Source organism: Rhinatrema bivittatum, chromosome 1 (genome assembly GCF_901001135.1).
Source record: "Rhinatrema bivittatum chromosome 1, aRhiBiv1.1, whole genome shotgun sequence".
NCBI classification, from domain to species: domain Eukaryota; kingdom Metazoa; phylum Chordata; class Amphibia; order Gymnophiona; family Rhinatrematidae; genus Rhinatrema; species Rhinatrema bivittatum.
Window position 1 is genome coordinate 53,518,424 of NC_042615.1, and position 13,936 is coordinate 53,532,359.

General features: G+C 41.9%; 1 protein-coding gene across 1 annotated transcript in view; it reads right to left on the reverse strand.

Moving 5' to 3' along the window:
• Window positions 1-13,936, reverse strand: part of LOC115092544 — a 447,216-nt gene that overhangs the window by 14,752 nt on the left and 418,528 nt on the right. The window contains exon 8 of the mRNA XM_029603496.1: window positions 8,295-8,438. Coding sequence (XP_029459356.1) covers window positions 8,295-8,438 — 144 coding nt within the window. The remainder of the gene's footprint in view (window positions 1-8,294; window positions 8,439-13,936) is intronic.

Below are 13,936 nucleotides of genomic sequence, written 5' to 3' on the forward strand. Positions count from 1 at the left end.
TTCATTAAAAGCCCCGGTTCACTCTGGACGTCTCTCCCATGCGGGGGCACCTGCGATGGTAACAGCCAGTTTAATTACGTCGGGCTCAAGTAAGTTGAAGATTCATTGGCTCCGGTTTAATTTGGACATTTTTTCCACTCTGGAGCACTTGGGAATGACACAGCTAGCCTAACCGCACTGGGCTCTAGCTTGGGAACGGTTTGATGCAAGGCCTGTGGACTGCTTTTCAGTTCTTTTTGAGAGTGGTGCACACATCAAACGATAGCCGGCATGTTGAAGCCTTGATGTGAACAGGCGCTACGCTAAGGCATGCACAGCCAGGAGTCACACTGTTCTTCGGATTTGTCCTTTTTTGTTAGAGGCGAACAGTTAAGCCAAAGTCTTATTCTTGGCAGTTCATTTTACCCTATTTTAGTTTGTACATTTCTGCCTCATTGACCTCAGTTGCAGGCACTAGACTTTCAATCAGGAGCAGGGACGGGACACCCGAACGCTCCTTAAGCGTGCCCTCTAGGCTGTACCCCTGTACATCAGTAGGGGGGACAGGTTCTTTGTTAAGCATTTTGGGGGGGATTGGGGAAGATGGGGATTTGGAGGGGGATGGGGGAGGGAAGGGGAGAAGGTTTGGGTAAGGGGGGGAGGGGAGTCAATTGGGTTTTTTGGGAAACATTATTATGGTGGTATGAGTTGCTGAGTGTGAGAATGAGTGATCGAATGTGGGTATGTGTGACCTTTACTACACAGAACTGGGATCAGGAATTTGTTCGGGGAATATTGTGTTGTGTCATCTATTTAAGGGAGGGAGTAGACCTCCTTCCTTGTAGTTGCATCTCCTTGTGGTTCAACCTTTCTACATCCCCGGCTCATTAGATGACGAAACTTATTTCTTGGAATGTTCACGGCTTAGGTTCCCCCATCAAGCGGAAAAAAGTCCTCACTCATTTAAAACGTTTAAAAGGTGACATAGTGTGTCTTCAAGAAACCCATTTAAATGCTCAAGAAAGTGCCAAGCTAAAACGAGATTGGGTAGAGAACTGCATTTATGCAGCAGTGCAGCGCAGAAAAGCAGGAGTTGCGATTCTTATTAGCAAATCTACTGATTTTGTGTTAGAAAATTCAGTGATAGATCCGGATGGCAGATATGTGTTGGTGATGGGCCACTGGCAAGGGACGTTAGTTACTATTTGCAATGTGTATACTCCCACCACGAATCCACACAGTTACTTAAAAGGTTTTGCAAAGATAGTTCTGACTCATAAGATTGGGTTATTGCTGATGGCAGGGGACTTTAACTGTGTGGCGGATGATTCCCTGGACAAATCACCATCACGGGGTTCTCCTACAGGGACTCAGAGGTCAGGGATTACTTATCTTAGTAACCAGCTGAGGCTTACTGACATTTGGAGGATTCTACACCCCACGGAAAAAGACTTTACCTTTTATTCCCACCCACACGGGTCTTTTTCCAGAATTGATTATATACTTTTAGCTGAGGAAGCTTTTCCCAATATCCTTATGGCTACCATTGAAACACCACTTATTTCTGACCATTCTCCTGTCTCTGTCTTTCTACGGTTAGGGCCCAATAGGGTAGGGGCAAACTTATGGAAGTTTCCTCAAGCTTTCCGGAAAGACAAAGATTTTCAACATTTTTTAAGTGACAAATGGCGAGAATATGCTAAACACACCACCCAGCACGCTAGTGATCCCCAACTATATTGGGAAGCAGGGAAGGCGGTCCTTAGAGCTATGTTTGCTCACGACGAAAGCGCATCAATAAGGAGATTTTACATTTAGACTCCCTGCTCCGACCAGCCCACAGTGCTATGCTGCAGTCTCCCACAGAAGATAACAAAAAGAACTACTTTGACATTCTTAGGCAGCTCAATACTGTACTTCATACACGGGCGAGTTACACTTTACAAGTGACAAACCATAACTATTTCAGGTTTGGAAACAAAGTTGGGAGACCACTTGCGAATCTAGTTAGAGCAGCCAGACCCCGGACCACGATTCACAGTATGCGTACTTCTCAAGGGCGTCAAATCACTGACATTTCTGATGTTTGTGAAGTATTTCGCACTTTTTATAGCTCCCTGTACAAAGCAGATCCTACACCACCACCGCACCGGGAATAGGAATTCTTTGCCGACCTTACCTTGCCAACTATCACATCTTCTCAAAGGGAATTCATGAACCAACCTATTCAAAGCTATGAGGTGTTACAAACCATTAATACTATGCCTTTTGGGAAATCGCCTGGAACTGATGGGTTTTCATATGATTTCTATAAGCTGCTTAAGGCACACATTGTTACCCCTTTAACGGATTTTTACACCGATGGCTTGGCAAGGGATTCCTTTCCCATCTCGTTTAATAGAGCCCATATAATAGTCCTTCCCAAACCAGGCAAAGACCGAGGGAAACCCAAATCGTATCGTCCAATTTCCCTTCTTAACAGTGATCTCAAAATACTAGCTAAGGTATTAGCCAACAGACTTAATCTGCTCCTTCCCCAATTGATCTCCGACCAGCAGGTGAGATTTGTCAAAGGCCGCACAGTCACTGGCCATATTCTTAAATTAATTTCAGCAATAAAGTTTTGTCAACAACAGGGAATACCAGCAATGGCCATAGGTTTTGACTCTGAGAAGACTTTCGACAGGGTATCCTGGCCATATATGTTTTCAGTGTTTAATAAATTTGGGTTCGAAGGTCCGTTTTTGTAATACTTACAGTTGTTATATGGTAACCCTATCTCTAACATCATAGTAAATAATGTTTGCTCTGGGGGGGAAACCTATACAACGGGGGGTCCGTCAGGATTGCCCACTATCGCCACTTCTGTATATTCTCACTATTGACCCTTTGCTATGTAAGATAATGGCGAACGAGGAGATATGGGGCTTTCAGAGAGCGAACTATAGTTTTAAGACAGCGGCTTTTGCCGATGATGTTTTAGTGTTTCTGACAGACCCTGGTAAATCCCTGGGACCTTTGTTGTCTCTTCAGGAGTGGTTTGGCTCTTTTGTGGGGCTCAAGATTAATAGAGACAAATCTGAGGCTCTGGCCATCACATCCTGTGTTCAATCTACATGGCAGGGGGCATTTCCACTTCGATGGGCCACCAATGACCTTAAATACTTGGGGGTTAAGATTCCAACTTCTCTTGACACCTTTTATCAGCTAAACATAGCCCCAATGCTCCTGGTTACAACTTTTGAGGCTGCCTGCCTCCTATCCTGGGATAGCATTACCGCACTCCACCCCATTTCCTCCATGGTGGGTTGTCGCTTCTGCCACATGTCAGGGGGTTGCTGGCCTGCCACCTGACTGCTAGAAGGGGATGAGGGCGTGGGCTGACTCTGCTGCTTTTGAACCACTTTACGTTGCTTGGAAGGGGTCCCCTGACTGGTACTACCACCATCCCCAGATGGCAGTACTCTTGTTGGGTGTTGCCTCTTCATATGATGCGTCATGCCAAAATTACATAGATGTCCCATTAGTTTGCCTCTGCTAATATCCCTGCCACAGTAATTACACCGAGCAAAACACGGGTCATCCGTCACTTTAAAGTGGCTCCAGATTACAGATGTCTTTTGTGATCCTCCCTTCTCTAAAGCCTTGGGGGTGGATGCTGGCACTGGAGCTGAAGTAGTGGGAAGCAATGCCAGGGGCCTCAGTCACCCTCTTTGCCTGCACTGACTGCTCTTCCTCCTCCTCATCATCAGTTTCATCTCTTCCCTGCTGCACTGAAGTGGAGGCTAAGACAGGACTAACTGATCCTCCTAAAGCTTTATCAGCTATTACTTCATCCATTTCTGATGAGAATCCCACACAAGATGATTCTTCATCTGAATAAGAAGCAAACAGTGACTGCGCTACATTGCCAATGCTAACTGTTAGTTGAGACTTCTGTCCCCCTGCCACTTTTGGGTGTCGACATTTTGTCTGGCATGACTCAGCCTCCCTTTCCCTCACCTCCAAAACTACAGGGTCAGAAACAGGTGGTGGCGATGGCGATGCATCATGGTCAGATTTCATTTTTTTCTGGATGGAACAGCCTGCCCCTCCAAAGAGTTTAGATTGTGACAGGTCCCTTTTTAACTTTAATGGGAAAGTGGCACTAGTGCCTTTTGAAGTGCCTCCTCTGCCAGTCCCAATCACTCGACTACATCTAGCTTTCCCTGACATTATGGATTTAATGTCACTGCCTAGTGCCTACTGGCTGCCCACTTTCACAGTGCCTTGCTATGCACTAATGTAACGTGTATGGTGTGCACACACACACAGCTTAAGTGTAAGCACAAAAGAGGCAGACTGGGGATTTCACTGCACAGACTGTCCTAATAATAAAGTTCAGTCTGCTAAACTGACAGCCCACTGAAGCCCAGTGCACAGAGAGACTGAGTTGAATTATACAAACTCAGTTTAAAAAAACTGGAATTGTTGGCACAGCAGGAAAAATCGATGAAATATATTTTCCAATAGAAATTCTAGCAAACTAGCTAAAAATGGAATATATCTCTCCCAGCCACAACACCCATGCTTGCAGCCTAGCCCAGTATGTGAATTAAACAAAATGGCTCTGCTAGCAGCTTCTCTCCCTGGCATAGAGAGACCGTCTCAGATCACCTAAATAAACTGCTGAAAAAACAAACATGGCTATTTTGCACTGCAGCTAAATAAAGAAATATCTTTTCCTCTTAAGTAACTAGCCTAGCTAGCAATTGAGTAGCGATTTCTGAACTCAGACTAGCTCAGAGTGCAGCCACCTTCCACGGAGACCACCTCCCCAGACCACCCCTGCAAAGAAAGTACATGGCACGCCTCGTGCTTAAGTATATATAGTGCTGGGTCATCAGGAAAATCATCACCGAGCACTGAATGACAGCGCGATTGGCTGCATTCAGTGCATTTCACAAAATGTTATCGCTGATATGCTGCATTCCGGTATCCGTGCCAACCTGTCTGACCCACTCTGACAGGGCGGTGAGTTCACTGATGACTCACAGGAAAGGGCTGGTTTTTGGCTCTGGATACACCCAAATGGCATCTTCCGATTGCAAATGGCGGCGAAGAAAAGCATGTGCCCGCACCGTGCGCCATGCAACAGATGAAATGGGGAGTCGCAATACGTTTCGCTTCCCCACGAATATAACAAATAGGGACATGTACGTTGCGGATTGCCAATATGTCAAAAGCGAATGCACACCCCTACCACAGATATTTGGAAGGAGAGATCCTGGAGTGATAGAAGAACCCATTCTAGTTCATGATGGTCAATCTTAAATTCCATTGAAAGAAAGAAAAAGAATCCCTGCAAAGAGACTATGGGACCACAGACCCAGATTAATTTGGATTTTATTTATTGAAGTGATTATGGATATAACAAGAAGAAAATGTACCTGGTGCCAGTTAATTACCCTTGTGCAAGCTGAACAGTAAACTTTCTATGTTGGAACACCCTACTTGCATATCCACCCATAGAAAGTAGGAGTGATATTATAATTGGTCTATCCTCCCTCCTTTTGGAGAATCCAGGCCAGGGTTTGGTAGGATTGGACATAGACTAAGCTCGTGTGATGCCTTAATAGCTACAACTAGAAGAGGGGCTACAGAAGAACATCCCTACAACATACTATATTGCAGATTGTGCCAGTACAAATCATACAGTTACCCACAAAGGAAAGACATTCAACACAAAAAGACTATGTTCATGCTAATTCCGCTAATTATTATTCAATGTAGAAAATGTGAAGCGGGATGTAGCATTAGTGAAATGCACCAGAAGATAAAGACAAGCATAAACTTGCACAGACACAAAATTACACATCATAAAGGAGAGCAAAGCAACACCTCCATGGGGGGGGGGAGCATTTTTCAGGACCAGACTGCTGCATCAAAGACATGATTAGGATACCAAAAGGCTAAATTCAGAGCAATTCAAGAATATGAGACATTTGAAGATCAAACACTTCAGAACTGACAAAAAAGACTTAACAAAAACTTGGGCTTTTTAACTCACTACCAGAAATAATTTTATTGCCTCTCTGTTACCTTCTTATCATTTCAACACATCAACCTGGCCCCCTTCCCCTTCACACTAATGTTGAATTGAATTCAATGGTATTTTCTGGCAATTGCCATGTTTTCTCTAACCTACATATTCTGTTTGCACCTAAGAGAGCATTAAGTCTCAATAGGAGGAACCCATAATTTTGTCTGTGCACACCCCTATTACCGTATTTATTCTTGCAACTGAGCCATTAGCAATTTGGTTAAGGTAAGATTAAGAGCTGACAATGTCTGCAGTCAAACTAGAAATTAAACCTGTCCTGTTTGCAGATGTTCTCCTTGTAAACTTTGAAAATGCCAAAACAGTAGCCAATAAACTGTTCAACCTATCGGGCAGTTTGGAAGCTTCTCATGCTTCACAATTAACTTTGAGAAATCAGAAGTGTTGCCACTGTTTGACTCCTTATGAAAAAGCTGAACTGGGGAACTTCTGTTAAAAATAAGTGAATAAATCTATTAAAAATCTGTGTTTATGACTCCCAGTGAATATGTCCACACGGTATAACATAAATTTTCCTTTAGACTTGCAAATAATTATAGATAAACTTAAAATGTGAAATGATCTACTGCTTTTTTTTCATGGTTCAAATGCATCCCATTAAAATGATGATTTTATTTACCAATATTAATATACCTAATGCAGTCCCTGCTGGTGAAGATGTCATCAAATGATTTCAAGACTCTGAATGACTATTTTCAGGATTTGTTTGCAGATGGGCAAAACGTGGAACTGCCTTTAATACATATGTGTTGCGAGCGGAGTAGTGGACCCTTGGGCCGACCTTGCGGAGAGAGATGGGAAGCACTCCGCGGTGAAGAAGTAGGCTGGGAGGCGGTACCAGGAAGAGCGCAGGGTAGGAGACTTCACTCTGGAAGCCTGAGAACCCCCCAGGAGGAGCCCGGGAGGGCCCGAGCTGCTGGGACTTAGGAGACCTAGGACGCTGAAGAGACGGCTTCGCCCTGGAAGCCCAAGGACCCCCCAGGAGGAGCCCGTGAGGTCCCAAGCCGCTGGGACTTAGGCTGAAGACGGAGACGGAGGCTGACCAGGGTCAAGGCAGGCTGCAAAAGAGAAGTGTCAGGTACAGGCCGGAGTCAGGAACCAGAAGAACAAGCGAAGATCCAGGAGCTGGAGCAGGAGTTGAAGATCTGGAACTGGAACCGAGGATTCCTGGAACAGGACTCAACACGAGCTGGAAGCAACAGGAACAGAGCACAGCAACGAGCACCAAGCAGGAACCTTGTTGTAAGGCAATTTGCTACAGTCAGACGCCGGGTTTAAATACCCACCGGCGTCTGACATCATTCCAAGGGGCGGCCCGCGGGTCGGCGAGAAAAGCCCTTTAAATTCCTCTTCCTTGCGCACACGCATACCTAGGAGAGGAGGGGCCACATTCAGAGGCTCGGCGGCGACTCCCTCGTGGAGATGCCGCCACGACACAGGCCGAGTAGACCCGAACAGCTGCGACCCTCGCGGGGTCGGGAGCCCGACCCCCAGACCTCACCGACTGAACCTCGGCGGAGCAGGTAAGGCCTCAGTCGCGGGACTCGCAACCGAGACCGCAACAATATGCACCCATTAACAGGGGAGGTTCAAGCCTTACAAATGTATTATTGATTCCTTAGCTGATCAGATGAAATTTGCCATTGACTGAATGCCAGAAGAATCTAAATTTTGTGTGCACACAAAAGGAATCCTGAATTTATTTTTTGGGGGGGGAGTACAGGTGTTGAAGGTGGGGAGGACTACAGGCATTGAGGGAGAATAAGGGTAGAGTGCTGGCTTCAAGGGAAGGAGGGCTGCTGGCATGCTGGCTTCAGGGGATATGGAGGGTTGACTGGAATTTCAGTGGCCTCGGAGCAGGGACACTGCTTCCTCCCCTTCCCCCCACCTTGACTTAACTGCAAGCGTATTGACCACAATACTTGAACAATTATCATACTCAGCTGCATTAAAAATTAGCATGTTTTTGTTTTTAACAAAATGCCTTTAAGGTACTAATGTCATGTTAGCAATAGTAGTACATGCATGTTACATAATGCACATTCATTAGATACAATGCTAATTAGTACACAGGCTCCATAATGAGCTAGAGCATATTACTGGAAATACATGCATTCTGATAGTTTGGTGATGTCACTCAAATGAAGTGTACAGAAAGCCCTTGATTAGATACAAGTGAAATAAAAAAAAATGGCAAGATGTAAAACCCACTTGCCTTCGTTGTACTTTCTGTATCTTCTTCTCTCGGCTTATTTCTTGGGCAGATTTTTTCTGACTCAAAAATGACATCCATGATTTCACATCACTGTGTTGTTTACTGTAAATGGAGAATGTTTGGCTCTGGTGAGACTTCCATTTCCTATAATAAAACATAAGCACTGTTGAAGTCATTTTTATGTCTGTGTTTGTATTGGACAGGGACTGTTAAGTGAGCTATTATTTGATTAGGGATGTAATCCAGTGTTTTCCTACCCTCTCCTGGAGGCACACCTAGCCAGTCGGGTTTTCAGGATTGCCGCAATGAATATGGATGAGATAGAAATCTAGACTTTCCCATAAACTCTCAAGGCAATTAGCTATAATACATACCATAGAATAACATCAAGTACATACAATATGCAATAAGGACATAGAATTATGTAACACAAAGCACACCATAACATCAAGTACATACAGTAAGCAATCAAATTTAAAAACAAAAGACAAAACAACTAAACAACCAAAGACATTAAAAAAGATAAAATCTGCTGGCCACTCCATGACAACCAGAGATGCCTAGTAGAAAGGTATCTACAAATACCTAGGCAAAGCACAGGGACATATATAAAAAAAAGAAATCCTTTAGTTCTATAATAACTGCATTTCTGGCATATGCACATCTTAAATCCTGCTCCACAATGATCAGGGTTTTTTCCTACTATAACCTAGCCTTTTTTATTTAAAACAGAATTTTTGCATCATTTCACCAAGATCCCAAACACACTAAAAAGTCTAAAGACCCTATATAAAGTATTTCTCAAAGGCTTGTGTAAACAGCCAGCTCTTTAGATTTTTCCACATAGTCTTTTAATAACCTTAGTTTTTTAGGCAGTATGTTCCAAATAATTGGTACAGCACAAACAAATGCCCCTCTTAGATGAAAGACACAACTAATAGGAGCTTCAGAGGCTGATTTAAGTGCACAGCTTGGTACATATCTTATCAAAAAATCTTTAAGGTAAGATGGAACCAGATCACAGAGCGCTATAAATGTCAAGGTCCAGCTAGTTAGTTGGATACGCTTATCTGGCTAACTTTGCCTATATATTCAGCAGTGCGGCCACACCACAGAATATATCCAACGAGCGTAAACTTTTCTGGATAAGTTTATCCAGCTAACATTAGGACAGGTTTACAGGCCAACCAGAGTTAGCCAGATAACTTATCCAGCTAATTCAGCTACTCTCAGCTATGCCCCCCAAATAAACCCTGATTTATCCAGGCAAATTTTAGTAGGCTAAAAAGTTGTCCAGCTAGAATTTGGCCTCATAAGTGCCCAAATATTAATTTAACCAGATAACATTTGAGTTATCTGGTCATAGTGACTGATACTATCAGAAGGTGAGCTTATTTTACATAAGTTGTTATTGGTAAATAGGTATGACAAAGTATAAACTATTACAGTAGTTGTCTGGCAATAATATAAATTGAATCAAAGAGGCTAGACTATCTTTCACCTAGAAATGACTAAGCACAATAATTGCTTATAACTGAAGAAAAATGTTTTTTGTTACAGATGAAATCTTCCAATACATGGGCAACTTAGTGCCAAATATCACCCCTAAACTCTTCATTTGATTTTTCCCACCAGGGCTATGTTACCCAGAATTATTCAAGGACTTGGGGCATATGCTTATACATTTCCCACAAACAAGATCTGTCCCAGAAGGATTCAGCATAAATTTGTGTCTTATCATTCAAGTCTCGATATTCTCTAAGCAGTCATTAATTGTGACTAGAGATCTTTTTCTTTTCTCTAAAGCCATGTAAAATTAGGAATTGCCAGCAAACATGGAAATTAATATCATAATTGCCAATAACTTTGTTAAGGGCTTCAAATAAAGATTAAAAATCAAGGCCAACAATATGGAGCCCTATGGAATGCCCCAAGGCAGTGGATGGGAGATAGATACAAATTTGCCAGTCACAATCTATTGAGATCACCTCTCCAAGAAACCACAGCAGAAGCTCCTATTCAATGACTATCAGGTAGCTTACCAAGATGTTATAGTCGATGGTGTCAAAAGTCATCATCAAGTCCAAGAAGATGAGAGCTACAGCTGATCCTTTATCTATAGCTATTGCTGTCACTCATAAGTGACACCAAAACAGTCCTGTAAAATGAGTTTTTCTAAAGCCTGATTGTACATTATCCAGGCCACTTTCCAGATCATTTAATTCCTTCAAATCTCTAAATACTGCTCATTCTATTTGAAAGGAAAGGCAGATTCAACACTGGACAAAAATTGTTAATATCTTTCATAAGAACATAAGAACATGCCATATTGGGTCAGACCAAGGGTCCAGCATCCTGTTTCCAAAGTGGCCATTCCAGGCCATAAGAACCTGGCAAGTACCCAAAAAAACTAAGTCTATTCCATGCTACTGTTGCTAGTAATAGCAGTGGCTATTTTCTAAGTCAACTTCTCCAAGAACTTATCCAATCCTTTTTTAAACACAGCTACACTAACTGCACTAACCACATCCTCTGGCAACAAATTCCAGAGTTTAGTTTTGCATTGAATGAAAAAGAACTTTCTCCGATTAGTTTTAAATGTGCCACATGCTAACTTCATGGAGTGCCCCCTAGTCTTTCTATTATCCGAAAGAGTAAATAACTGATTCACATTAACCCATTCTAGACCTCTCATGATTTTAAACACCTCTATCATATCCCTCCTCAGCTGTCTCTTCTCCAAGCTGAAAAGTCCTAACCTCTTTAGTCTTTCCTCATAGGGGAGCTGTTCCATTCCCTTTATCATTTTGGTCGCCCTTCTCTATATCTTCTCCATCGCAACTGTATCTTTTTTGAGATGTGGCGACCAGAATTGAACACAATATTCAAGGTGCAGTCTCACCATGGAGCGATAGAGGCATTATGAAATTTTCCGTTGTATTCACCATTCCCTTTCTAATAATTCCCAACATTCTATTTGCTTTTTTGACTGCCGCAGCACACTGAACTGATGATTTCAATGTGTTATCCACTATGATGCCTAGATATCTTTCTTGGGTGGTAACTCCTAATATGGAACCTAACATTGTGTAACTGTAGCATGGGTTATTTTTCCCTATATGCATCACCTTGCACTTATCCACATTAAATTTCATCTGCCATTTGGATGCCCAATTTTCCAGTCTCACAAGGTCTTCCTGCAATTTATCACAATCTGCTTGTGATTTAACTACTCTGAACAATTTTGTATCATCTGCAAATTTGATTACCTCACTTGTATTTCTTTCCAGATCATTTATAAATATATTGAAAAGTACGGGTCCCAATACAGATTCCTGAGGCACTCCACTGCCCACTCCCTTCCACTGAGAAAATTGTCCATTTAATCCTACTCTCTGTTTCCTGACTTTTAGCCAGTTTGTAATCCACGAAAGGACATTGCCACCTATCCCATGACTTTTTTACTTTTCCTAGAAGCCTCTCGTGAGGAACTTTGTCAAACGCCTTCTGAAAATCCAAATATACTACATTTACTGATTCACCTTTATCTACATGTTTATTAACTTCTTCAAAAAATGAAGCAGATTTGTGAGGCAAGACTTGCCTTGGGTCTAAAGCCATGCTGATTTTGTTCCATTAAATATGTTTTTCTATATGTTCTGTGATTTTGATAATTAGAACACTTTCCACTATTTTTCCTGGCACTGAAGTCAGACTAACTGGTCTGTAGTTTCCAGGATTGCCAAAGGAGCCCTTTTTAAATATTGGGGTTACATTAGCCTCCCTCCAGTCTTCAGGTACAATGGATGATTTTAATGATAGGTTACAGATTTTTACTAATAGATCTGAAATTTCATTTTTCAGTTACTTCAGAACCCTGGGGTGTATACCATCCGGTGCAGGTGATTTACTACTCTTCAGTTTGTCAATCAGGCCTACCACATCTTCTAGGTTCACCGTGATTTAGTTCAGTCAATCTGAATCATTACCCATGAAAACCTTCTCTGATACGGGTATCTCTCCAACATCCTCTTCAGTAAACACTGAAGCAAAAAAATCATTTAATCTTTCCGCAATGGCCTTATCTTCTCTACTTGCCCCTTTAACCTCTCGATCATCTAACGGTCCAACCGACTCCCTCACAGGCTTTCTGCTTCGGATATATTTTAAAACGTTTTTACTGTGAGTTTTTGCCTCTATGGCCAATTTCTTTTCAAATTCTCTCTTAGCCTGTCTTATCAATGTCTTACATTTAACTTGCCAACATTTATGCATTATCCTTTTTTCTTCTGTTGGATCCTTCTTCCAATTTTTGAATGAAGATCTTTTGGCTAAAATAGCTTCTTTCACCTCCCCTTTTAACCATGCTGGTGATCATTTTGCCTTCTTTCCACGTTTCTTAATACATCCACCTTTCTTAATATATCTGGACTGTGCTTCTAGGATGGTATTTTTTAACAATGACCACGCCTCTTGCACACTTTTTCCTTTGTAGCAGCTCCTTTCCATTTTTTCTATTTTTCTCATTTTATCAAAGTTTCGCACGAGAGCCGTGGATTTGCTTACTGTCCCCCTTCCAGTCATTAATTCAAATTTGATCATATTATGATCACTATTGCCAAGCAGCCCCACCACCGTTTCAGACCAAGTGATGGTCTTTTAAGCAGCAGTCTTACGGTTGCAGTCTTTAAATTATCATAAAAAATGTCTTCTGCCATAGAGGTGTTAATAATCCTCTGAAGCATAGTCAAAACCTTTTCTTTGATATATTTAATTAATCTTGATAGGCATGGGTCATATTAACATGCTGTAGGTCTAGTGTGTTCTAGGATCAACTCAATTTCTACAACAGAGAGACTATGAAAAATCTTTAGTTTGGACAATGTTGAAACAAAATCGGAGGAGTTCACAAAATCAGAGGAGTTCACCTTTGGTATGTCTACTTTCTCCCTACTGCTTAAAATGCTTACAACACTTATCAATGCTAACAATCCCTGCTGCAAGCAAAATAAGTGGCATACCGCTCACAAACCAATGTTGATGGTTATGATATATATAATATTGACATTTAATGGCAGTTGTGTTAATTTGTTAACTGCTATAAAAAGCTCCTATGTAGTTAGAATCTTGGTAGTATAGCAGGCCTTTTTTGTATTTGACATATTTTCTCATGACCAACCTCAAGATTATTCTAGCAGCATCAAGGCAAATTTTAATCAGTATCTTGCAACCTACATTTCTAATTGATTAACTCCTTCAATTCATGCACATATCATAGGGCTAGTTTTTTTCAACTTTTGGCACAAATTGTCTTAAAGTAGTGACTACTATTTCATGCCACTACCAGCTCTTCACCAAAGTTAGCCTCCTGCATTTTTCTATTGGGAATGTAAGTATTTCTAACATTTTGTCTAGTATTACCACTTCTTTGATTGCATCTTAAACTTCATCATTTATACTTCCTAGGGGATAAACCAGTTTGCATCTGCTATTTGATCCTATAATGGACCAAACACAGAATGGGAGAGACCTCCAAGGTCTGCTACTATCACTACTACTTAGTTCTATAGTGCTACTAGATGTATACAAATACACATAAGAGACAGTCCTTTCTCATTAGATCTTACAATTCAAGGCAGACA